Genomic DNA, 26,719 nt, shown 5'->3' with positions numbered 1-26,719 from the left:
CACACATATATATATATAGGAGATCTGTTTATATTTAACAGGGAGTTTGCGTAAGCATGGAATATGGGGGGGTGCCCTCACCAGCCCTTGGTGACCCAGGGTCTTTATCACTGGCAGAGTCGGGCAGGGGCTCTCTATCTGTGATGCAGGGAGTGAGGCTGTGTTGTCTCTGGAGTGTCAGGGGTGACATGACACCCTAGCAAATTGGAAAAAGTAAACATTATTATATAACAGAAATAAACAGTCTACAACTGGAACAGGAATCTAACAAATTAGCAGTGAGAAAAATAGAGAACACAATTTGTTTTGATATTGGGGCGACCGTGGCTCAGGGGGTTGGGAAGTGCATCTGTAACCGGAAGGTCGCCGGTTTGATCCCCGGCCTCTCTGTCCTGGTTGTTGTGTCCTTGGGCAAGACACTTTACCCTACCGCCTACTGGTGTTGGCCAGAGGGGCCGATGGCGCGATATGGCAGCCTCGCTTCTGTCAGTCTGCCCCAGGGCAGCTGTGGCTACAACCGTAGCTTGCCTCCACCAGTGTGTGAATGCGAGAGTGAATGAATAGTGGCATTGAAAAGCGCTTTGGGTGCCTTGAAAAGCCCTATATAAATCCAATCCATTATTATTAAATGTTTTATTGCGGCTCCAAAACCAACAGCAGCGGCAGGCTAGACGACACACAACAATAAACACATTAAATGCACTTCTGAGCTATTTGTTCTTGCAATCATTTTTGATAGGTCTTTATCAATTGAGTTCTGTCCTGCTCGGGGTCACAGACTTCTGCAAAAACTGTCTAATAGAGCTCTGGGTTGGTTTAGAGTGGTATACTGCAAGATGCTATGCAGCAGCAGTAAAAGTTACAGTGGACACACTGGTATCTTCATTAATATCACACTCAAGGGACTGCGTTTTATCTTCCCATTGCACTGATGGGTGGACAGTTCTCAGGTGCCTGTGCAAGTTGTTTGTGGAGCCGGCTCTATATGATAACCTTTTCTTGCAGACGCTACACTCTGCCTATGTATTGTCAATAAAATTGAAATGGTTCCAGATTTTGCTTCTTTTATTGGTGTCACTCATTTCCATTACTGTAGCTTTCTAATGTGATGATGTTGTCTCTTGTTGTTGCCCCTGGCTCTCTTTCTCTCCCTCTCCCTCTTGCTCTGTTCCTGTGCTACTGCGAGTGTAACTACCGTATGGGCTCAAATTGTGGTCATAAATATTTTGTACTTGCAAATCAAATGCGTATTTGTGTACTGAGTTTTGTAACCTTGTAAACCAAAATATGTGAAAAATTTATGTTTGTGCATCTACAGATGAGAATTTGTGTGTATAAAAAAAATTTACTATTTACTTACTATATTTGAAAAAAATTTACACTTTTTTTTGTTAAGGTCTGGTTACAGATACAAAGCAAAAAGCTACATGTAAAACTCTGTGCTCAGGTTCCCTGGCTGCATGTGGATTTCAACTACAAGTACGAATTTTGACCCGATTTTTCTTCCTTTCAGCTGATTGGTCAATGTTATGTCAATCACAAATTTAACAATCCGGTCAGAGAACAGATGGGTTTGGCTGTTGGAGGGGTGCTTTACTGAGATTCAGGTCCTGGAAGGGTAATAAAGTTTGAAGCTGGAGGATCTCTATATAAATATCCCATAGAAGCTAGGTCCCCTAACTTTTGGTAGCTGTTGAAAGGATCAAGTTGTGGTATATCAGTGGTTAGAAATGCCATTATTACTTTAGGATTAGTTTAACACAAAGTCAGGGCTGACCATTGCTGTGAGTCAGTGCGCAGCATAAAGGCCCTTTCACAGCGGACGCAGCATGTGCTGCTAATGCAAACTGCTAACTTAAAGCCAAGGATCCAGAATTTGTTGCACTGTCTGCTGAGCTCTGTGGGGTTTTTGCGCCAGCTCTACGTGTACTAGATGCACCTGCTCCTTTTCGTTTCTATCTCTGACTTTATGTCCTCTACTAGAGTTTGTGTTGTTTTATCTTCAAATGTTCAATAAAAACATGTATAGGTAATTCATGACAAAGAAAAGCATAATTTCTACAACACTGCTTTCCCCCCGAGGTCCGCAGCGCAGTTGAAAAGGCTCAAGAGCGGCCCATACTGGAGGTCTCTGTATAAGCACATAAACCTGTGACAAAAAAATCACCGAACTCGGACATGCACAGGCTGTTTTCCTTCGTGGTGATGAAGGAAAAAGCTGAGCATTTATTCTTCCAGGACCTGAAGCTCCGTAAAGCAAAAAACAATAAATATTTTTTACAAACACAGATCTTTTTTACACAGACACAAATTCTCATCTGTAGATGCACAAACATAAAATTTTCATATATTTTGGTTTACAAGGTTACAAAAAAATAACCTCAGACTCTCTTTGCAGGGTTCATGTGTGTTTACCCCAAAGAATTTTGTGGCGTAGTTAAAAATGTGCTATATTGTCCCAAAAGAGGTCAAAATAATCTCTGCATTAAACCAGCTGCGTTAACATTGTGCTACACTTGTGGAAACTGAATACATCATTGGAGTGAATGTTATTAAAGCAAATACTAAGATTTTAGTTTTGAAACAACATTTCAGACAGGATAGCAATTTTTAATTAATTCACGTTAATCCTTGTATTTTTTTGTTTTCTACAGTTTCAACAGTGACGATGAGACTGAGTATTTATATAAAAGTCTTTATGATTTGTTGATCGGTGCAAAGCCATTTATAGTAGTTATTTGTTCAAGATAGTAGTAATATTTATTGCTTGTAGAGAAAAACAGTCCATTAAACAACTCATTAAAAAAAGAATAAATGACAAAAAACAGAAAACACAGTTATGATGAGATGAAAGATTTAAATGTGATGGTTGTGTGTTCTACATCAGTGAGGTACTAGCAAACTAACTGTAAAATAAAAATCAAATCACTGTTTCACAAGAAGCTGATGAAGACATCCTTGTTCGAGTGCTTCAACCAGACTATAACTCTGTCTGAACAAATCATCTTTTTAACGAGGTGTGGCCATGATATGGTATCTGCGGGGCACATTAAGAAAACTGCTTTTTTCAGGAATGAGGTTTATACTGTCAGGGCCTCCAGCACAGGAAAAAGTGAAATCCTGCAGCAATGATACTATGAAAATAAAAAGTTCCATACGGGCCAGAGACTCGCCAACACAGTTTCTCTTCCCTGTAGAGATACACAAAGGACTCTGATTAAAAATAATTGCAGGGCTCTAGACTAACTTTTTGTCACGGTTGCACTTGTATTCTAAGGTGCGCCAGCACAAAAGTTAGGTGCACCCAAATTTTTCAACCACATTGCTTACCACCACAATTTTACATATTCACTTTTTTTTCCGGGGGGGGCAGCTGTCCATACAGACAGTATTGATTTGTAAATGACAATCTTGTCAACACAAAGTTCTTTATTTGGAGCACAGTTCTACAAGAAACATAAGTGACTGAAAAAGTGCTTGTGCTTTAAGTGCTTCACTGAGCTGAAATTGAAACTTAATACATCTCAAGATATATTAAAGGAAAGGAAATCTTAATTAAAAGGACCTCAAAGTGTCTGATAAGGCTTCAAACTGAACATCTCAATATCTGAACATCTAAACAGCTTGATATCTTATAGACTATCCTCCACTGCAGTCACATGCCCCTCAGATGGCCAACTCCTGTAATTTGGCCTTTTTCCCATTATTTTCTTCTGTGTTCGGGATGACACCTATAAACTTCACATACGCGACATCATTACTGTATGTAGGGTTTACGTTCAAGCCATTTTTCTTGTGAAGAATTATTTCGGACTTACAATAGGCATATTGTAACATTACATAGGCAATGTTAAACTTAATCATCATCTCGGCCTCCTCTGGTGACCGTATATGGCTCATTATCTTATGCCATCTCCAGACCAGTGTTAGACACAACCTGAGAGCCTGATGGCTCCGTGTCATAGCACTGGCTACGGACGGATCAGGCCTGAAGGAAAAAGTTATCAATCGTTCTTTTCATCTTTTGTCATTACCCACAGCTATATCTACTTGTATCGGGCCTAGGCTACTCACACCTCTCTATTCGCCTGCTCTTTCAAACATACACACACGCAGGCCTACAGAAATATGTGGACCACAGCTAATCAGAGAGGTCTCTAAATGATTTAGACCATGATATGGGCATAGTGTGTGTCTGTTGTTGACCACACGGAGACTTTCAGAGTTGTAGGGACATTTTCTTTTACTCCACTGGCTGGTCACACCGGTGCGACCTAGGATTTTTTTAGTCACACCATTGAGAAATTAGGTTGCATGTGTGTCCAAACTGGTCACATTCTAGAGCCCTGAATTGCTTTTCACTGTAAATATCAAGATATTTGGGAGAAAAAAATTACGTCAACATGCAAAAGAACTGGATGATCAATAACTGTGTGTTGACTCTTTACCTGCAGAGAATGGCATGAATGCAGGGCTTTTCTTAAAGTTGCCATTATTGTCCAAGAAGTGCTGGGGATTGAAGGACCTGGGAGTGGCCCATTGCTTTTCCTCTTTTAGCACAGAGTGCAACAGTGGAATAATTACAGTGTCCTATTCAAAACATATCTTGTTAGTGTTGCTGCTTTCAACATTATTCTCTGACTTGATATACAATAGATTCTGTAATACACATGAAATCTTGGAATTGAGAATACCTTTGGGATTGTATAACCCTTGAAGGATATGTCATTCAGTGTGTAGTGAGGGAGGCTGAGAGGGAGATTGTCAAGAAAACGTTGCACTTCATGGATGACAGCAAGTGAAAAATGGAGGGACTTCCTGTCGTCCATCCTGGGACAACGGCCTTTTCCAATAACAGTGTCAATCTCTTGCTGCATTTTCTCTGGACACAGCAAAGCGGAAATGATTACCACTCTGATTTGTTTTATACGTCCACCAAGGGACGTATTCCTAACAATAATGTATTAGGGCTTGTAAAGTAAATTCAAGGTCTTGTTTTGTAAACTTACCCTGTATTTTGGGGTATTTAATCAGCACGCTAAGAGCATATCTCAGGGTGGAGCTGGTGCTTTGTGTTCCAGCCAGAAACAGAGTCATTATTGTAGAGACCAAATTGTCATAGTGGAACTCAGTTGTGGAAATCTCCTTTTCCTGAGAGAAGAAAGTTGCCATTGTTCTCTGAATCAGAGGATCAGAATATCTTTATCGTCATTTTAACAAGTACAACAAAATAAATGCAGTCCCTGCCTTGTCAAGCAAAGTTTAAAATATAATTACAAATGAAATATAAAAAAGAGGCAGAAGACTGTATTCAGTAATAATTAATAGAACCTTATTGCACATAAGCACTGTTGCACAGGATGTCACAGGATGTCATCCATTGCACAGTATTTGTCAGGCTAATTGTAGGTGATTACCTGTAATTCAGTACCCTAACAGCTGCAGGGTAGATGTTGCTATTTACTCTATTAGTCTTTGTTCTGATGCTTTTATATCTATTGCCTGATGGGAGCAGTTTAAACAGGTTATGACAACTGAACATGTCACTGGCTAAGCTAGACCCACCCATTCCTGCCAAAGCCTTAAACGATGAAGGTTTTGCCCACATCAATCATTGCACTGCGCCCGTCGCATTACTAATTTACTTGTAATTACATTACAAACCACGGAAACACTCTCAACTTTTTCACATTTCATTCTCCAGATACACCACTCATCCTAGGTTTTCCTTGTTTGGAGGTTCAAAATCCTCTCTTAGATTTGTCCAGCCAATCATTCAGCCATCTTCCTCCCCGATAGGGGCCAGGTTCTTTTTTGTTGACAAAAAGGATGGCTGTCTCCGGCCATGTATTGATTTTTGCAGCTTAAATGACATTACAGTTAAGAATAAATAACCTTTACACCTCATCAGCTCCGCGGTTAAACCACTCCAAAGCGCCACGGTCTTCACCAAACTCAACCTTCTAAACCCATATCATCTGGTTCAGATCAAACATGGGGACAAGTGGAAGACAGCTTTTGAACAGACACCTGGGACACTTCAAATATCTGGTCATGCCATTTGGTTTAACTAATGCTCCAACATTATGTCCCGACAGCATGTTGCTTTGAGGCTGGCTGAAAATCTGCTCCATGGTCTCCCTAAACTCCCGCACGTTTTTTCTTTAGCTACTGCTGGTGCTACACTCTGATGGTAGCCAAAAGTCCATACAGTTGCTTAGGCAATGTAGGTGCAGGACACAGCTAAATTAAGAATATAATTTTTAGCACTTTAGATTTTATTAATTACCTACATTAATAAACACAGTAGTTGTAGTTTTGTGTATTCTTTTATATATTATGCTTAAGTTTTCCAACCTGGTTGATTCGAATAAGGAAGGAGTCTATGTAGTCTCGTGGGGAGCTGGGGTCCAATGTGTCTTTGTGTTCTTGGATCTTCATCTTGATAAACTTTCTCACCTCTTCATACTTTGCAAAAACTTTGTGGTGGGGGCCAGGAAGATGGTCCATGAGTTTTGGAAAGAGGTTGTACATCTGTTGTAAGGAAGCATAGCACCATACATTCTTGTAAAGCATGTACTGTGTTTGGATAATTTTCCCAGTATGTTTTTTAAAAGATGCAGGACAGACTCTGATGTATATATTCTTAATCAAACTAATTTTTAATTCTGCTCCCACTTTCAGTTACCTGACCCACAGGGCTGCTATTAAGCTTTCCTATATGAGAAAGTATGGTAAGGAGGTGCAAGAACTGCTTGTCTTCATAGCTGAAACGTTGACCAAAAACCAGGCAGCAGATCACGTTAGACGCAGTACGGCTCAATAAGAATGTGGGGTCAAATGGTGCACCTGCAAGAGAAGAGGAATCATCTGTCAAATTAACTAAGGACTTCACTTTAGTTATGACATGCCCACACGTCTGACTTTCCCACTGTTTAGTCTGCGCTTCTCCGTTTCAAACTATTACAAGTTTGGTCCTGGCTAATCAACTTTTAAAAAGATTCAAAGCGTATGTTTGTTGGCACACGGCTTTCCAGAAAATGGTGTTTTCATGCATTTGACTGTGATTTCTGATATCAGTTGTGCATCCTGATGTGTTAACAACCTGAAGCTCACAAAAACTCTCTGTTGTAGCAGGTCATATTGGTTTTTTTGGTGGTGGAAGTGGTAGTGGATGTCAATTCAGTAGTGGAGAATATTGGGTTAGTGGGATTAGCCTACTGTAATATGCTTCTGTTTTTCCAAAGTGAAGATTGATTATTTTCCGTTAGTATTGTAGTGTCCTGTTATGTTCATGGACAGCTTATTGTGTTTCCTTTTTGGTTATCTGGCATGATGTGTCAGTGATTTTAACACTGGTCCTTGTCTCTTTCTTTAGAGCATTCTCATGGCAAAGAGTGTGTACATTTGGGACAGCCAGAGTTGTAGATGAAAATTGGTATATGGGTGTGGTCACTAGGGATGATAGTGTTCCATATAGTGTTTTATATATCAAAATATATATGTATTTGTTAGGGGTGCAACGATACACAAAATTCATGGTTCGGTTCAGTTCGATACTTTGGTGTCACGGTTCGATATTTTTTCAATACAAAAAAATGTTCATGCTTTTTTAATTTGTCATTTATTAAAATTATAAATATATATTTTAACTCAAACGTACAGTTTTTAAATTTAATGTTGCTGAAACAACAAAGGGATAAAATAATAAATCTATCTGATCGAGAAATCACTCAACACGTTAACGAGCAAAACGCAGTAGTTCCCGCCCATTTAATTGCCCATGTGGCACATCCGACATACTGTTTTACTTTTGTCCATGACGCGCTTACCTTCAGGGTCATACTTCACATGAAGATCAAAATAGTTCCAAAGGCCAGATCTAAATGAGGGTGGGGGAGGTTCAATTTGCCATGTTGCAACGAGCTTAGCTTCTGTCTTGCTAGCTTGCGCTGCGCTCAGTGGATCTGCGCTCTACAGTGCAGCCCAGGCGAAGTAGTTGAACGCAGATCCACTGAGCTCTCAAGAGAGACAGCATCATCAGAAGAAAGGTTGATAAAATAAATTAAAAAGTTTGTATTGTTCGATACATATGCGTACCAAACCGAAAGCACTGTATCGAACGGTTCAATATTGATACGAGTATCGTTGCACCCTAGTATTTGTTTTCACTTATCAGCATTTAAATTTTTTAATATGTTATATAAATATAGGTACTATGCTGTGCATAGTAAACATAACTTGGCATATTGCACAGTAGCCCTTTTCACATCAGCTGAAACTATACCTTTTAATTTATGTATGTGAGCCCTCATATGTTCACTCTCTTCTTGGATCCATTCTTCCATCCCCTTGCGTCCCATCCCAAAGTCTCTTAGAGTGGTCAGTGTGAAGCGTCGCAGCTGACGCCAGCGTTCCCCGTTACTGCTCCCTAAACCTGAAAGATTAAACCACTTACCAAAGTAATGGAAGAGAAGCCATGCTGATTCATGAAAGAATTAAAGCACTAGGGGAAAAAAAATCACTTGTGCCTTGACAAAGACAACATATTTGAGTGATCACGCTTTACCATATTTCTTGTTAGGGTTGTGTAGAAATGGAATTGGTGCTCTGCCTGTGAAGTCATCTGCTTGATCCACCAAGGCTTCTTTCACAGCATCATACCCTACCAGAAGTACTGTCCGCTGCCAGCCTAGGTATACTGTCATCACTGGCCCATAGGTTTCACTGAACTAAAGATATGTGAATTGTTTAAATGATAAACATTCATCTGAAGTTTTGTCTAAATACCAACATACTGTTAAAGTTAAATTCAGTGTGTTGATTAAAAGTGTGTCGGTCTCCTCAAATTACGAGAAAAAATATTGTACAACTTAAAAAACCGCACAAATATTTAAAAAAGTGAACTCTTACCTTAACAAAACTTTTAAAAGGTGCTTTTTTGTCTATCTGTAGAAGGTTTCCTATGAGAGGAAGTGCAGTGGGTCCTGGAGGCAAATGCCAGTTCCTTTTGTGTTTTATATTAAACATCCACAGCAGAGCTAAGATTAAACCTGCCAAGATGACAGTTGCACAAGATTCCATCCTGCTCTATATAATCTAAAAACTATAAAATAATACACAAAAATACAGCAGCAAGTAAAGGAACTAGAAGCAAAAAGAAATTTCAACAAGACTCAGTGTTATGAGAACTATGAAGTTCACACTACAGCTACACAAATAAAGCAACAGAGAACCCTGTTGAAAGAAGAACTCAAAGACAATATAATTTGGGATTAAGACTGCAAAGTCTAACTAAGAGTAAAACTATACTAACAGAAAAGGATAAATCAAAATGAAACGGTAATAAAAATAGAAATTAAGATGTCAACAACCCAAAAGCTTGGCTTTAAGACCCAGGACAGTCACATATATATATAGTCACTGTTCTTTAAAAGATGTGTTTATGTTTAACAGGGAGTTCGCGTAAGCATGGATAATGACACTGGTGGGCTTACTGATTAACCACTCTTCTTAGTTAACCTTCAATTTATTATGTTTTTTTTGCTGTGAAACATTTTGTTATTCGGCTTGGACATTATGGACGAAAACATTAAATATACTTGATGTTTTCTGACGGTTGATGTACTAGAACAGCCAAGTAGGTGACCCCTTGCCATTTTAAAACCCCTTCATCTCATACTTCTTGACTTTTCTCAAAATGGGTTTATTCATTGTCGCGGGGTCCTCTCCTAAACTTCTCCCGAACAAATGCAGGCGTAGTCAGGAAGCATTCAGTGTGGATAATTTATAATTTATTCTGCCGGCCTCCCAGGTGCACAAAAGATTATTTACAAAAAATATAGGAAAGTAACTTAAGTCAACACAAAACAAACATCTATATACAAAACACAGTCTGCATGTTACCCTCTCTGTAACATCTCACTGAAAAGAACCCAGGTAGGCCCTGGCAGCCTTCGTTTATACCCCATGGCCCCTCCCACTAGGCATAATAGTCATCTCTTTATTATTTCTTTTACCAAACACTCTTTCCCCCTCAGCTTATTTCCAGCTGTATTCCTACAATACATATATGTATATACAGACATTTATGGCCAATTCCAGACAGCCTACAGTGTTTCACAATAACAAAAAACAAACAAAAGAATAATGCAGTTCACGTGACCTTTCCAGCGCGCGCGAACCCACTATTTGAACCCCGGAACACCATACCATCGGCTTGCATAACCCTCGTATAATCGGCGATCACAGCGAGTCTACTCGACCGGCGTTATTAAAGGTAAGTGGCAAAATATGTTGGCCACCCTCTCCGCCGCTCAAAATATACCTCTCACCCCTTTTTATTTATCTGCCCGGTCGACGAAAAGACGCGCAGCCACAGTAATTGTAGAAACTAATGGTGGTGGTGCGTGTATGCGCCCAGATCAGCTGTCTGCGGCCCGGGACGGTGTAACTCCGTCACATCATCAAAAACTGAATTTTAGAGTGTGTGGCATCAAAAGAAAAAACTACATTTCATTTTTACCCCATATATATACAAAAAAATCCCCTCTCACCCTTCCTTCCAGCTTGTGCCTTGGAGCTTCAGGGTCCTGCGCAGTACTTTTGCTGTTCCTGGGAACTGTGCTCTTCCTGACAGAGTTTGGATGTTCTTGGGATCTGCTGGAGCCACTCGCTTAGCTTGGGGGTCACTGCACCGAGTATTCCGATTACCACTGGGACCACTGTTACTTTTACCCTCCATATCTTCTTGAGCTCTTCTCTGAGCCCTTGGTACTTCACCAGCTTCTCGTGTTCCTACTTCCTGATGTTGCTGTCATTCGTTATCACTACATCTATCAATATGGCCATCTTCCTCTGCTTGTCCACTGCTACAATGTCGGGTTGGTTAGCCATCACCGTTTTGCCTGTCTGCATCTGAAAGTCCCACAGAATCTTAGTTTGGTCATTCTCGACCGCCCTCGGGGGCATCTCCCATTTTGACCTTGGGAATTTCAGGCTATACTCAGCACAGATGCTCCTCTATACTATGTCAGCCACTTGGCTATGGTTATTGGCTGCTGCTAGCACCTTGCACCCTTTTGTTATGTGCTGATTGCTTTAGGGACATCTTTACACAGCCTGCACCTTGAGTCTTGCCTGGTGTGGTAGATCCCACCTTCTTAGAATCTTGTACTTGGAGCTTGTTTATATGCTGATATGATTAGTGCCTCTGTGCTGTCTTTCTGTCCAGCTTTGTCTAGCCACTCGTAGGATTTCTGGATGTTAGCTGATTCCTTTATCTGCCAGTAGTACATAGCAGTCAGGGGTCTGTCCTTCCATGATGGTTTTTTAATATGTTATATAAATATAGGTACTATGCTGTGCATAGTAAACATAGCTTGGCTTGGCTTAACCTTTTAATTTATGTATGTGAGCCCTCATATGTTCACTCACTTCTTGGATCCATTCTTCCATCCCCTTGCGTCCCATCCCAAAGTCTCTTAGAGTGGACAGTGTGAAGCGTCGCAGCTGACGCCAGCGTTCCCCATTACTGCTCCCTAAACCTGAAAGGTTAAACCACTTACCAAAGTAATGGAAGAAAAGCCATGCTGATTCATAAAATAATTAAAGTACTCGGAAACAAAATCACTTGTGCCTTGACAAAGACAACATATTTGAGTGATCACGCTTTACCATATTTCTTGTTAGGGTTGTGTAGAAATGGAGTTGGTGCTCTGCCTGTGAAGTCATCTGCTTGATCCACCAAGGCTTCTTTCACAGCATCATATCCTACCAGAAGTACTGTCCGCTGCCAGCCTAGGTATACTGTCATCACTGGCCCATAGGTTTCACTGAACTAATAAAAATTATTTGTTTTAATGATAAGCATTGAGCTTTTTATGAGTTTTATGCAAAAACACACTGCAGTAATTGCACACCCTTAATAAAGTATTCTGATTCTGAAATGTTAAGATGCTGTTAAATTTAGTCTGTTTGAAGACAGTTATTACTCTCCTCATATTACAAAATATACTATTGTAAACTTACCTTAAAAAGGCTTTTAAAGTGTGTTTTTTTTTTTGTCTAGCTGTAGGTTTCCTACACTGTAAAATCAAATTAGTTCCCAGAACTCAAAAAAATTGAGGAAACTCGTTGCCTCAAAAAAATTGAGTAAAGCTTAGCTAAAAATGACTAAATTAGGATAACTTATTTATTTTGAGTACTCTGTACAAGCTCATTTGTTCCCAGAACTCAAGAAAATTGGATCAAGTTTACGTAAGATGACCAGGTTAGGGCAACTTACTCATTTTGAGTACACTGTACGGCCTTGTTAGTTCCCAGAACTCAAAACAATTAAGGAAACTCGTTGCCTCAAAAAAACTAAGTAAAGCTTACTTAAGATGACTGTTAGGACAACAGCCATCATTGCAAGTCTGCAGTATTAAGAATAACTTGATATTTCTGACTGTACAACACTAATTGTTTACTTACTGACAAACATTTCAAGTTCAACTAAATGAAAAAACAATTTGTGGTAACCTGAATGTGATTAAAAATAATTAACAACACTTTTTGTAATGATGTTAAAATCAGCCCAACTTTTATTTTCAAACACAATAAAGTATAACAGCCAACATACTGGACACTGTTCTGCTGAACAACAAACAATTATATTGCCATCACGGTTATAATCTCACAATGAAACAAAGTCTCAGATGTAATTATTCTGAAAATAAGTTTAGACCTGCCACAAGTTTGTTTTGTACTTACTTATATAATCAAAATAAAATATTTGTTGTTCTGTCACAAGTGCAGTCTCTGATTTAAACAACACATTTGTTTTGCATTCCAAGACATGAGCTGGATTGTTGTAATGTTTTAAGGATGGCTTGTTTCCAGTCCAGGCATTACTGCCTGAATGACTGTCATGGATCGAGGTGATCCAAATGTAGGTGCAGAAGAAAGTCTTTAACTTCCCTTAAGTACAGTGGCAGTGGATGTCGGTTGGAGATGCAATGAGCTTGAACCTGCAGGCGACCATCTTCACTGACCACACCATGTGTGACGGAGGACTCATCTCTCCTGTTGTCCTGCAAGCAAACAATCATATTTTTTGGAACATGAACTTAATTGCTTTCTTAAAACATTTTTTTCTGCATTTGGTATAAAACAGACTCCAATTTACACAATCTCAGGCTCCCTCCCCACCGGAGAGGTGACATTCAATGTCCCACTTGTCAGTCTGGATAGCCGTGACCACCACCCAACACACAATAATGTCATGTGTGAGATCATTATTCAAACTATGTTATCTTATAGCCATAGTCAAGGTAGACGAATTATGTTAAACAGCTGTAGAACATAAATATATTCCTTAGTCTAAGTTGTGTGTAAAATATGTAGCTTAGTTTTCCTTATATTTTTAGGTTAAAGAACATGACCATCTTCACAGTATATTTTTGTAGTATGTTAGACAAATGTTCCAGTATATCTTTGGGGATTAAAAGAAGGTGACCATCTTTGGGTTCTGTTAGACAGGTGGGCGCCACCATTTATCTGCTGTGAATGTTTTACACTGTTTTCTTGTCATGTCAGACTGCTTAAATCATTTTCTGAGAAGGTTGCGTGCGAAGGACCTTGGGGCCGGTAATAGCAAAAGTAGACAACATTCTGTGCCCCCACCCTTGTAGGGGGTAGAAAGACAGGGAGCCCGAGGTCATAACTTAGGCGCCATGACAGATAAGAGAGTGTGAATGTTTAGGTTTACGACCAGGTGGGGGCCAGTAGAAAGTATAAAAAGCTGTGTAACACATCACCATTTTGAGACTTGCTGTGACCCTCTCATGCATCTCTCCCCATCCGGATGGTTTTATGCTCATTGTGTGAAAATTGTATGGAAATAAAGGATTGTTGATTGAGCATTTATACACCGAGTATTGTCCTTCCTTCAGCCCAAAGATTCAAAGAATTGGGAGATTTCAACACATGAAAGCATCATTTTAAAAAGGGCTATGCAAACATGGCCAATAACTTTCATTCTAATGATGTGCAAAATGATTTGGGCACAAAACAAATTTTGTTGTTAGAAAACTTGCAGACTTCACTATATACAGTGTAGACCCTCTAAACTAAGTTTGGGGGATGTGATCTTTCAAGAAATGCAGACCAAACTGTTGTTGTTTGTTTACTTACACAGCATGTCTTGTAGAATTAACTGGAGTCACCAGCAACAGCATAGTGCAGTCATATCTCAAGTCTAATAACAGAAGACAGGAAAAGATCAGTAAAGAAACAACTTCCCCAAACCAAAGCACAAATAAAACAATAAGTAAAACAGGCTGATCTAAAGTATGATTAAAGTTCAGCCTGATTAATATAAATGTCACTGACAGTTGCTAATATATTGGAAAACCAAAATACTTACCACTGAGTTGATGTCTTTCTGTCCAACAGCAGGAGTGCTGGTCCCGAGCCTCAAAGACAGTAAGAAGCAAGCAGAGGGAGAAAAAGCAGAACATTTTTCAGAAACTGATTTGATCCTTAATGGCTGTGCAATTATTGTAACATAGAGTTTGCTTATGTTGTTAAATAAAGTCTAGATTTGACATTAATAGAAGCCACAGATGTTCAAAAGCTGCCACAAAAACAAAAATGGACGTCTCTGAAAACGTTGGAGCATTTTTGCAAATATGTGATGTCTTGATAAATTGAGCAGATATTTGAACTTTACACAGCTACATTGTCGCCTGAAAATATCTTAAAAGTTTATTTTGTGACCCAGAAAAAGTAATACGTTTTTTTAGCCGCGCTCCTCCGCCATCGCCTCGCTTACAAATACGCACAGGCTCCGACAACTGTGGCCGACAAATGCCATCCTCCTTTTCCCCAGACTACCCTTTCTGGGTCACAAAATAACCTTTTAAGATATGTTCAGGCGAGAATGTAGCTGTGTATATCTACTTAATTTATCAAAATATCACATATTTGCAAAAGTGCTTCCACGTTTTCGGAGAGCTCTGTTATCCACCAGTGCAATAGCTGACCGGGAAGTCAAGGCTCGATAGAGTCCGCGAGCACAGCTAACTCCTGGCTTATTGTTTTCAACCCCCTGCAGTCTTTTGCTACTCAGGTTAAACATGATATATATATAATTACTTAGTTAGGTAGTTATGGCTATGGATTGATAATACCCCCCACACCCCACCCCTAATGGCTGCACCTCCCGAAGAATTTTGTCTGGGCTCTTATTTCACTTTTTTATTTCAAACAATCAACAGAAAATTTCACCGACATAGTTTTATGTAAGGTTTTTAAGGCTGTGGTGTTAATTTTTAAGTAACATGAGCCCAGCGGCAGCAGCAACGCTAGGCTAACACTAACTAGCTAGCAAGATTATAAACCTGGTGCTAAACTAAGAGCAGCCACAAAATCAGTTTGAATAAGAGTAAACATTTACTCACCAAGTCAGTGTATCAGGTAAAGATTCACAGCAATGAAAACAATAATATCTTGAGCTGACGCTTTTCCAGGTTTGCTCAACATATTCCATAACAAATGCTAGCACCATGAACATGCGGACTGATCCAAGAGGGAGGAGGACGGTAGTGACAGGGCATTTTCAAAACACATCTTTCATCCTTCCGCACTGAGAAGCAAAACTTCCATCTTACTTAGTTTCTCTAAGTTAAGACAACTCAAATAAATTGAGTTTATCAGCATTTTTGCATAAAAAGTATTGGTAACTTATTTAAATCGAGTTCTGAAAACAAATTGATAAAAACTGAGTTCAGCCTATTTAATATTTTTAATTAAACACAATATTACATTTTACAGTGTATGAAAGAAAGTGCAGTGGGTCCTGGAGGTAGACGCCTCTTTGTTTTGTTTTTTACATTAAATATCCACAGTAGAGCTAAGATTAGCCCTGCCAAGATCAAAGTTGTAGAAAATTCCATAATGCTCTATAAACTTTCTTATCTTAACTGTTATTATGTTATCACTTGACAAGAAATAGTTTCAAATGCCAGACGGAAGGCAAACAACTGAACTAACCCAGAAAATACTGACAGGGCACACACAAGGTAAATAAACAGACACTCTGACAAAGTTTGTAAAGACAATGACTTTCTTAACAATAATAATACATATTTGGTTGTATTTGGTTGTGTATATGGGGGTGGGAATGCACGTTTGTGTCCGCGTGCGCCTGTTCGTCTGTGTCTATATGTCAGGTTGGGTCTTAGACTCAACCTCTCTGGGTACATCTCAGGCCCTCCAAAGTACGGAGGCCTATCTCCCCTCACCACACTTCCTGCCGGTGGCTGATGCCCTCAGACGTTGGTGTGTTGGTGGTTCTTGTCGACTGGGGCTGGGCGCTCATGTATGTACCGGCTCACTCCTGGTGGCCGATTGGCGGGGCCTGGCGCCTGTGGCCCGGCTGGGCCCCTTCTGGGGGGTGGGGTGCCCTCAGGTCTCGGAGCCTGAAGCTCGGTCCTCTCTGGCACAGCTGGCTGCTGGCAGAGCCCGCGGACACACCACTGCAACCCCCTCTGTCCTCTGCTCCGTAGCTGCTGGGTGACCTCTCGTTTGGGGCTCTACTCAGCTCTTCCCAGGAGGGTGGCACGGTTCCCCTCCTTTTGGTGGTCCTCCTCGGGTCCTTGTACTCTGGGGCCTCTGGATATCTGGGGCCTGGATCTCCTCCATACCTGCTTCATGCCCTGGGGGACGGGGCTATGGCTCCCCACACTCCCTAGCAGATCGTTACATGGAGAAACCTTTGGAATACAAGCATGCTGATCCACACAGGTGTTCACAGACGCGGACTACACCTTTCTTGGCTGCTGCCTCAAAGCACATTGTGCGCTGTCTATCTTGCGTGCTGCACAATATTGTTTAATATTTAGTATCTACTGTTATCTACTGCTAGCTAGTTTATTGTGATGGTGCTGTATTTATTATGTTGCTCTTTTTTTGTTTGCTTTCTCTTCTGTTTTTTTTTCTCCATACAGGTGATCCAGGTGTTTTGTTTGTTTTTCCGTCTTTCTTCCCCCCTTTCTCACCGTCTCTTCTCCCCTCTGGTTTTCTTTCTCTCCCTCTCTTTCTTTCATTCTTTCTCCCTGTCCTATCCCCCAGTCATGTCTGTCCCGTTTGTAGCAACCGAAAATAAAATAAATACATAATTATAATAAAGGTCAATCAAATGGACCAATATGGCAAGGCTATGATGATCCACTTGGTAAAATAAATCCACTTGGCATCTTTCTTGGCCTTAAGACAACAATTCTGATGGCTAAAGATCCAAACGGGACACAAAAAAAAAAACCAAACAAAAAAAAAACAATAATAATACATTTTAATTTAAAAAAGCACCTTTCGAAACACTCAAGGACACTGTACACAGCAGAATAGAGACAAGCAAAACAACAACAGGCATAACAATTTACAAAATTATAAACATAAAACGTAGAGCAAATTTAAAATAGCAGAATGGAGAAGCTCATGTCGAGTAGGCTATTGTGAACGGGTGAGTTTTGAGTCTAGATTTAAAAAGAGAGAGGGAGGTGATATTTCTTATATCAGGGGAAAGGGATTTGCAGAGTCGAGGAGCAGAGCAGCAAAAAGCCCTTTGCCCCATGGTGGCTAGCTGGGGGGAACGGACAGATAATAAGCTCTGTAATAGGAGACTGTGAGCTATGTGATGTAAGGATTCCCAACTTCCTCTCTTTTCTGAAGATTGGTATTTTAAAAAAAAAAACTGTTAAGATTAGCTAAATGTCATTTTTTGCTTATTAACATAAATGTTTGTAAACCAGTTTTGCTGAAACTGTTTTTGTGTGAGAACACAATGCAAACCGTATGTAAGGTTCTAGAATGATTATAGGAACAAAATACCTGATCCCTGTGAAGCAAGAGAAGTTAGCAAAGCAAGTTTGCCTAGGAAATAGCAGCTGCCAGGGTGATGTGTAAGTAAGATCAAGAAAACTTTCTGAGAAAACTTGTGGGATTGCTAAAAATGCAAATCTAACACAAATCCCCAAAAAGCCTTCAGTTGATCCAAGATGCTCTTGGAATCATCCCTTAGTTATGCCGCAATACGCATAGTCTAATGGGGGCTTCCCATGATCCACTGAGCATTTCTTCTTCACTCACCTTTTTTACTCACTTTGTGTTTACACACCACTCTGCATTTAATCATTAGTCATTTATAATCCCCGGCTTTCTTCCACAGTGTGTCTTTCATCCTGCCTGCCTCCTTCAACCTCAGCCTTCAACCTGGCTGTTCCTTGATTAGCCTGTTTTTTTTTCCTGTCAAAAGCTAGTTTTTCCTTCCACTGTCAATTGCTTGCTCATAGAGAATCTTTTGATTGTGGGGGTTTTCTCTGTATTATTGTAGGGTCTTTAGCCTTACAACATAAAGCACCTTGAGGTGATTGTTGTTTTCATTTGTCATCCATCCATTTGCTTCCGTTTATCCTTTCCAGGGTCGCGGGGACGCTGGAGCCTTTCCCAGCTGTCATAGGGCGAGAGGCGGGGTAAATGGCCTGCATTTGTATAGCGCTTTTCTAGTCCCTAAGGACCCCAAAGCGCTTCACACTACATTCAGTCATTCACCCATTCACACACACATTCACACACTGGCGATGGCAAGCTACATTGTAGCCACAGCTGCCCTGGGGCACACTGACAGAGGCGAGGCTGCCGGACACTGGCGCCACCGGGCCCTCTGACCACCACCAGTAGGCAAACATGGGGTTAGTGTCTTGCCCAAGGATATTTGGCATGCAGCCAGGAGGCAGCCTGGGATCGAACCACTGACCTTCTGATTAGTGGCTGACCTGCTAGGGCGGGAGGCGGGAGGGCATAGGGCGAGAGGCGGGGTACATCCTGGACAGGTTGCCAGTCTGTCGCAGGGCTAACACATAGAGGCACAGACAACCATTCGCACTCACATTCACGCACAGATTCACACCTATGGGCAATTTAGATTAATCAATTAACCTGTCCCCACTAACTGCATGTCTTTGGACTGTGGGGGGAAGCCGGAGTACCCAGAGGGAACTTCAATGATAGAGATGTAATGACATTGCTATTTTAGCTGTTACTCAAACTGTTTTTTGTCTTTTCAGTCAGATTTATATCTACAAGAAATGGTACAACTTGTTCCTTTCAGTGTGGGTAACTCTAACAGGAAGAAGTTGTACTTTACTAATTGTCCTGGCTGTCAAACAGTAAAGTAATGCCAAGCAGTAAGACTTTGGGTATTTTAAAGCAGTCATAATATAATTTTAAAAAAAGTGATGCTTATGATAAAAAAAAATGAATGGATGTCTTGACTATAATAATCTGCTTGATACACACATTAAGCATGTGCATTTTCAGGTTATGCATATCCCCCTCTTGTACAGATTTGCTTCAAAATCCCTCCTCCCCAGACCTTGGCCTATGTCTGCACTGCTGCAGTTTGTTTGTTCTAGAGAGACAGACACAAATTCATGTTGACAAAAGGATTTAATGTGTTAACCTTTAAACTGCATTCCATGTATGACTACACTGTGCACACAGGTGAAAGGGTAATTTCCAAAAGCAGGGCAGAAGACACTGAGAGAAATGTGGACGAGAAAGAAAACATTCAGTGAGATCATCTTTTCTCAAATTTATGACACAAATCCAAATCTGAAAAAAAAGAAAAGAAAAAAAAATACCCAATTTCCTTCGGGATCAACCTTCAGGATCAACAAAGTTTTATTGAATGGAATTGAAATCTGAGACTAATATGTTCTTATAAATGTCTGTGTGACTGGAATCAGACTGCTGACCCAGTTAATATCAAGTCATCATGGCATGGAAAAAGTGATACAACACAGACAGTGTTTACAGGGGTCAGGCTTATTTATGATTAACCTGAGGAGCATTGGCATAAAGCCAGGAAGCACACCTTTATTAATTGCTAAATTAGTCCTACAGATTACCCAACAGCTGATTAGTAAATAACAACATACTTATATTACAAACATCAATATAAGGAATTTGAAAGCCCTGTCAACTAAAAAGCAAATCCTCCACAGTCAAATGCATCAAAGTCGGAGTCTCCTTCGAAGTCGAAGCTGTTAAAGTGTGGGGAATCGACATCCTGGCTGCAGGCATGGAAGGAGCCCCCAGCAGAAAGCTCAGAGAAGCCCCCTGTGCCGTGGGCAATTTCTGGGGGTCTTGTGGCAAGGGGAGAGGAAGGGGAGCAGGAATTGAGGTAGCCCAAAGCAGAGGAGGCTGCTGCCCCTCCCATCAGTAAGCATACTGCCCTCACTGCCCGGGCATCACTGCTGTTGCCATGGCGAAGACAGTCGGACACGCGGTGAGGTGGTGCCACAGAAACACTACGCAGAGGCTGCCGTGACACATTTGCTGTAAAAGATGTAAATGTTGTTAAATTCACACATTTATGTGTAGTTTGGCTTATTTACCAGCCAGACAGTATATATTATACTAACTGGCTACTATAATACTATTATACTACTACTGGCAACAGTGTATATGTGTGTACTAGACTTAGTATTCATAAACTACTTAAATTAAGCTATATTTTTCATTACTCAAAATTAGATCAAAACACGATTAACCCCAACTCTGCCTCTGTGTGCTCTTTGTTACGGCTTTGCAGGTGCTTAAGGACACCATCTGTCATGCTCAAAACAACAGAGCACTAAATTATAAAGGAAAAAAGAGAAACATGAATTGTCCAAATGCATCACATTTAGCAAATTAAATTAGTCAGAGCTTCAGTAATTAAGATGCAGTTGTAACTGTAATAAAGCAACAGGTGAGTAATGTGATAATGTGTAGTTTTAGGCATAAATGCTTCAGAAATGTGTATTGTCAAATTTCTGAACGTGCTTCCCATTTGTTTTATTCACAAATCGTTTTATATCCATTAGTTCATTAATTAACCAGATTAGAGTTTTTGTTCATTTGTCTTGTTTTTTCTGTTTTGTGAAATTAATCAGCACCCTTCTTCAATCTACTGTCAAGTAATTACAAATGGCCTAAGAGCTGACCTTGGTTTTGCCCTCTCTCTCTGAAGGAGCCTCCCCGTTCAGTGACCCTAGTCAAAGGGGGGGTGCCCTCACCAACCCTTGGTGACCCGGGATCTTTATCACTGGCAGAGTCGGGCAGGGGGTCTCTATCTGTGATGCAGGGAGTGAGGCTGCGTTGTCTCTGGAGTGTCAGGGGTGACATGACACCCTAGCAAATTGGAAGTAAACATTATTATATGACAGAAATAAACAGTCTACAACTGGAACAGGAATCTAACAAATTAGCAGTGAGAAACATAGAGAACACAATTTGTTTTGATATTAAATAAAACAGTGCTTCCTAACTCACCTCTCTCACTTTCCTGATGACCTTCAGCCAGAGCCTGTGAGAGATAATGACATGTCATGATGTTTGAAACAGATCCAAAGTTTTATTTTTTATTTTTTTAACAGCAGAGGAGAGGGTTTACTGTCAGCCTGATAATCACGTGCAGTAAAATTATTTGGTACCAAGTAGAGCAAAGGAAACCTAAATTTCAGAATGTATGTGTGTGTAAATCTGCCACCATGTGCAAAACAACTGATAGTGAATGGGTAAAGGACATCTGAGCTCCAGAGGGAAGGAGATAAAGAAAGAGCGAGAGACCTACGTGCAGTCGTCTGGGTTGTCTGAGAGCAGCAGCAGGAACTTGTTCTGTGGCAGGATAAGAGCAAAGCAGCAGTCTCTCCTGCCCCCTGGAGGCAACTTGGGCAGGTCAAGTATTTCTCGTCCCTCTGCAATTGACTCACAGCTGCTATGTAGTGCTACCACTTGGTCTGGAGGGGACTCTGCATCCCGACACACCAGCAGGTTACCCTCTATGGTCAGCACAAGGTACTTCTCCTTCCACTGCTTAAACATGAAGCCGCCTCCAGAAAAAAGAAAAAGAAAACAGTACAAGTAGGCTCATAAATAGGAGATGAATCAAAAAGTGCCAGAACAGCCAAAACAAGCTGAACAAGAGGTCCTTCTGACTAATCAGACAAACAAGTCCCAGAAAAACAACTGTAAAAAAAAAAAAACAACTGTAGCAAAAGCACAGAGAAAATGTTTTGTAATGTTCTGCCATTTATCATATCATCTGATGTTGTTTTTTCTGAGGCTTTTTAGTCTGGTGCTGTTTAGTCAGTAGTCTCATGGGCGATCGTGGCTCAAAGAGTTGGCAGTTCGTCTTGTAATCGGAAGGTTGCCGGTTCGAGTCTCGGTCGTTGTCCTTGGTGATGGCCAGAGGGGCCGATGGCGCGATATGGCAGCCTCGCTTCTGTCAGTCTGCCCCAGGGCAGCTGTGGCTACAACTGTAGCTGCCTCCACCAGTGTGTGAATGTGAGAGTGAATGAATAGTGGAATTGTAAAGCGCTTTGAGGGCTGTGAAAAGCGCTATATAAATGCAATCCATTATTATTATCATATGATTTTCACTGGAATGTGATGGTTTTTTTTATGGTGTGACATCTGAGACCGTTTGATCTGATGTCTGACGATGGTTTCCTGAAACCTGAAGATGTCCTAAAATGTACACCATAGCACAGATCAATGACATTTGGTCTGATCTCACTCCCTTTGCTTGTCAGTGTTGTTAGTTTCGGTCATTACTGTTTATAAGGTTAGGGAAACTGGCATTCAGCTGACACTGAAGAAGTCACTTGGATGAGTGACTGAAAATGTTACATCCAGATGAACAGAATCAACTTTTTGAGAATTCCTTACCTGGATGATTGAACATGAATCAAGATACTTCCGTATTAGTAGTAATGCTACTGCTGGCATTGTATGTCCAGAACTATAACGTGTTGTTTGTTTGGTTATATGCTTGTACTTTCACTAACTTAACTGAAAGTTTCACAAACAAATAACACAATTGTTTAATGAGCAGGTTCTTTGAGAGAAATGTTCTATTTTTGACAGTTTCAGTGATATAATTGGATACTTATTGCAGTGATATAAACACAACTATAATAATGTCCAATAAATTGTTTGGGGGGTTTTAAGAGCACAAACAGCAGCCTCAAAATCACACTGATCAAAAATTACAACAGTCAGAGAAAGTCACAGCATCAACTTATGAAAACAACAACAACAATACCAATAATAATACAAAAATAATGACACCTTGTCCTTGAAACAAGGCAGATCCATAATATCAAAAATCAATAAAAACAGCTTGAGTCAAATGTAATGCGTTTTTGTATTAAAAAGAAACTGAAATATTGTCATTTTTGGAACAATGAGTTTTCAGGACAGGACACACGACGGTGCAGATAGTAGAAGGTGAGCACATGTTGACACACAAGATCTGCTTTATTTCTCCATACAGCGGATTAAAGCAGGTGGATTTGCAAGCGAGCAAGAGAGGGGGGTATAGGAATTTTTGATTGATTGTTTGTTATTATGGCGTCTACTATACCTGGGAATACTAATATGACAACAACTACATTAATTTGACTGCAGATTGCAACCTTTAGATTAATATCCCTAAATTTTTATTTGCGCTATTAGTCTGCATAAGTCAAGAGAGGAAGAAAAACATTTGAAGTACCAAAATAGCTACTTAACTGTTATCAACTGTGACGCCACTCTGAAATGAAAACAAGGGCAATAAAAAACAGATGTAATGTAAGAGAGACGCCGGCCAAGAGCCGGTTCATGACTTGGCTTGAAAATCATACTGGCTGCCTCTTAGGCTGACATTGCTCATGTAAGAGTTGGATTGGTGTTCTGAGACAGTTTTCCACCGATTGTGAAGTCAGCAGCCATATAATCTATACTGGCTTTAAAAGAATAAACACTAAGAATTTATTACACCTTGGAGAAAATAAGCATAAGACAATCAGAAAATCTAAATTAAAGACATAGTTGGGTCATATTTTACAGCAAAGCAACTGAGATCTTCAAAAAGCCTATATAGTTACTAACGTTGGCCTAATTTGCAGAATGAGCACAAAAGGATGCAGTAAACAAAATCAGACCAAAGCATTCACATAAAACTTTACATGACGACTGCAGAGGGGTTACTGTGGATAAAAGGATAGAAGCAGCCCTACCGTATTTTTTGAGGAAGCCTCGATGAACACCTGCTGTGCTCATGTCTGTGGTCATCACAGCAACAGGAACTGAAATGAAAGGCAGAGCACTGATGCTGAAAAATAGGGTAAGAGAAAGAGGGAGAGGGAGAAGCGGGAGAGAGAATAATCCCCACTATTTAGGCCTTCCCTCTTTAAACCCATGCTGTTGTGAGTGGAATTGGAGCCATGCCTGGTTATGCACATAAACATCATATGAGCATAAGAGGCCCAAATAATCATCACAGCAAAGCATAAATCCCACCAAAAAGATGATTTATGGTTTATACTGCAACCATTACCAGATGTCATGTTGGACACCCTCCCTGAGCAACATACACACACACGCTTCAATATCCAGCTCCACACAGAAAATATGAGAGGTGCATAATTGCTTATCGTTAAACTGGTAAACCTGTCAAACCTGTATCTTAGCGCATCCCTGCGCCCTTGGATGGCTTCTGAACAAGAGCTCGGATCACCTCCTGCTCAGAGAGATTAAAACAGAGGGATTATTATTCTTGCACAGCTGGAAGCCTGTTGTTGCACTGCTGTGGATAGGCCCAACCAAGATTTTAATCTGTTCAAACCTGGGATATGTGGCCCCATCCAAGTAACCACCTCTAAGATATTACATGTCTTTCATCATCATATATCCACGTGAGATTAAATGCTATTCACTGTGACATTCTGGGTTTGCTAATCGCTGTTAGAATGACATTACGTAACAGGAGAGATCTTAGAGAGACGCTCACATGCTTTGATGAAACTGGTCTTCAATAAATGGGTTGTAAGGTGGTGGTAGTCCGAAAGATGTCGGGGCTAAATACAGGAAGCAAATTTCAGCAAGCAATTTGAAAATAAATGGGCAAAAATATTCACACACCTTCAGTGTACATTGTATATTGTACCTTTAACACCTTGAAAACATGAGGCTTAAATCTTTGACCTCTGGTTTAGTGATCTGCCTACAGTAATGTGTAACATGCCACATGGGATCACCAACATGCCAAAGCATTTGTTTGAAGTTGTTACTGCAGCCCTTGATGCGTGTCTCTAGGTTTTTGTTCACAGACATATCTGTCTCTGTTTAAAGTTTATGACAAGCAGAGCTATTGAGGAGTTAGTCAAAGCCAGGAGATGACATAAAATCAGATGATCCCACTGGAAATGTTATTTTCCCATCAGACAGATCAGTCCTCCCTTTGAACTCTATGTGTGACAGAAAAACAGGATCTTACACTGTAGCACATAGAAATCATTTGCTTTGCTGTCTGTTGCTATTTCAGTGTTCCTATTACTGGCTAATTTCACCAGTGAGCTGAAAATAAAACAGCAGAAAGCTCTCATTGCAAGGTTTAATCTTGTTGCGCACCTCTCCAAGCAAAGAACAAACATGAAGTAATAATATCTGGTGTTTTTGGCCTGGTTTAGTCAACTTTAAAATCAAAACTGACATCAGTACTGATAGAAAAATGTTAATTAAATTGTGCTTTCAAATTATTTGGGAGTGTAGAAAAAAAATCAGCATATTAAGTATTGAGTATAAAATCTTTTACACTCTATGGCTGAAGTAAACTTTCACCGTCTGCTTTTTGTTGAGTCCGTCTGTCTTCAGCCTGATGGAATGCAGCTCAATTTGATTTAAATCAGGGGATTGACTCTACTATTTGAGGACATCGCCTTTTCACCCTGTTAAGCTTTTGTGTTGTTTTTGCACTATGTTAGGCATTGCTGCCCTGCTCAAATTAAATGTTTTCCCAATAGGTTTTGTACATTTGGCTGAATCTGAGCTCACACTCTTGTATAGCTCAGATTTATCAGCAAATGCCAGTGTTAGATCCATTGGCAGCTATTGGCAGTTGGTGTTCATCTGAACAACAGACTGGACTGGACTCATAACTCAGACGCCCTCTACAGGAAAGGGCAGAGCAGGCTGTACCTGCTGCGGAGACTCAGGTCGTTTGGAGTGGAGGGCCCACTCCTGAAGACCTTCTATGACTCTGTGGTGGCCTCTGCTATCTTTTATGGTGTGGTCTGCTGGGGTGGCAGCATCTCTGCTGAGGACAGGAAGAGACTGAACAGGCTGATCCGAAGGGCCAGCTCTGTTCTAGGATGCCCTCTGGACCCAGTGGAGGTGGTGAGTGACAGGAGAATGGCGGCTAAGCTGTCATCCCTGTTGGACAACATCTCCCACCCCAAGCAGGAGACTCTGACAGCACTGAGCAGCTCCTTCAGTGGGAGACTGCGGCACCCATGGTGTGGGACGGAAAGATTTCACAGGTCTTTCCTCCCCACTGCTGTCAGACTCCACAACAAAGACTTTAACTGATCAAACACACACATCCACAAATGTGCAATAACACTAATGTGCAATAATCTTTTCTGGCATCGTTGTATTTTTACTCAGTTGTATATAGCATTTGTATTCTATTTTTATCTTATTGTATATTTTATTCTATTTTATTCTACTGTATATAGTATTTTATTCTATTCTATTCTGTACAGTTGTGTACTGTATTTATTCTTATTGTATTCTAATTTTTGCTTCATAACTTTTGCACTGTCCACTTCCTGCTGTGACAAAACAAATTTCCCACGTGTAGGAC

The 26,719-nt window shown here is 40.5% G+C and overlaps 2 protein-coding genes, 1 long non-coding RNA gene and 1 pseudogene across 6 annotated transcripts; all 4 read right to left on the bottom strand.

Annotated features, from left to right (window-relative positions):
• Window positions 1-23: 23 nt before the first annotated feature.
• On the bottom strand, window positions 24-11,843 carry LOC148098984 (cytochrome P450 2F3-like). 4 transcript variants are annotated; one of them, XM_087851174.1, is made up of 9 exons: window positions 8,914-9,205; window positions 8,570-8,732; window positions 8,288-8,437; window positions 6,689-6,849; window positions 6,358-6,534; window positions 5,010-5,178; window positions 4,695-4,882; window positions 4,449-4,590; window positions 24-196 (listed from the first exon to the last, which is right to left on the bottom strand). In XM_087851174.1, exons 1-9 carry the CDS (start codon window positions 9,082-9,084, stop codon window positions 135-137), a joined length of 1,383 nt encoding a protein of 460 aa, XP_087707300.1. In that variant the 5' UTR covers window positions 9,085-9,205; the 3' UTR covers window positions 24-134. The 4 variants fall into 4 exon arrangements, with proteins under 4 accessions (XP_087707300.1, XP_087707298.1, XP_087707299.1 ...); XM_087851172.1 differs by lacking the exon at window positions 24-196 and adding an exon at window positions 2,382-3,191 and having other exon boundaries at window positions 8,914-9,204; XM_087851173.1 differs by lacking the exon at window positions 24-196 and adding an exon at window positions 2,382-3,191 and having other exon boundaries at window positions 5,010-5,151; window positions 8,914-9,200.
• LOC148098985 (uncharacterized) lies at window positions 9,206-11,330 on the bottom strand (annotated as a pseudogene).
• Window positions 11,844-14,051: 2,208 nt separating the features above from the next.
• LOC148098983 (uncharacterized) lies at window positions 14,052-15,566 on the bottom strand. The gene is made up of 3 exons (XR_015719997.1): window positions 15,444-15,566; window positions 14,408-14,456; window positions 14,052-14,239 (listed from the first exon to the last, which is right to left on the bottom strand). It is a non-coding gene; the product is annotated as an uncharacterized LOC148098983 (long non-coding RNA).
• A 3,906-nt stretch (window positions 15,567-19,472) lies between these two features.
• On the bottom strand, window positions 19,473-24,167 carry LOC118454635 (uncharacterized). Its single transcript, XM_087851727.1, has 5 exons — window positions 24,093-24,167; window positions 21,662-21,920; window positions 21,361-21,394; window positions 21,033-21,219; window positions 19,473-20,382 (listed from the first exon to the last, which is right to left on the bottom strand). Exons 1-5 carry the CDS (start codon window positions 24,145-24,147, stop codon window positions 20,027-20,029), a joined length of 891 nt encoding a protein of 296 aa, XP_087707853.1. The 5' UTR covers window positions 24,148-24,167; the 3' UTR covers window positions 19,473-20,026.
• Between the last annotated feature and the right edge of the window lie 2,552 nt (window positions 24,168-26,719).

The sequence above is a fragment of the Neolamprologus brichardi genome, chromosome 14, assembly GCF_056152115.1.
Source record: "Neolamprologus brichardi isolate AB-2024 chromosome 14, ASM5615211v1, whole genome shotgun sequence".
Classification (NCBI taxonomy): domain Eukaryota; kingdom Metazoa; phylum Chordata; class Actinopteri; order Cichliformes; family Cichlidae; genus Neolamprologus; species Neolamprologus brichardi.
This window is presented reverse-complemented; position numbering and strand designations above follow the sequence as displayed.

Coding starts and splice junctions, on each gene's coding strand:
- LOC148098984 (XM_087851172.1), bottom strand. CDS start 9,084: ATGGAATCTTGTGCAACTGTCATCTTGGCAGGTTTAATCTTAGCTCTG. Junction 6,535..6,688: donor ATAGCAGCCCTGTGGGTCAG/GTAACTGAAAGT, acceptor TCCTTACAACAG/ATGTACAACCTCTTTCCAAA. Junction 3,192..4,448: donor ATTCATGCCATTCTCTGCAG/GTAAAGAGTCAA, acceptor GTATCTCTACAG/GGAAGAGAAACTGTGTTGGC.
- LOC118454635 (XM_087851727.1), bottom strand. CDS start 24,147: ATGACCACAGACATGAGCACAGCAGGTGTTCATCGAGGCTTCCTCAAA. Junction 21,395..21,661: donor GACAACCCAGACGACTGCAC/GTAGGTCTCTCG, acceptor TATCTCTCACAG/GCTCTGGCTGAAGGTCATCA. Junction 21,220..21,360: donor TCATCAGGAAAGTGAGAGAG/GTGAGTTAGGAA, acceptor CCAATTTGCTAG/GGTGTCATGTCACCCCTGAC.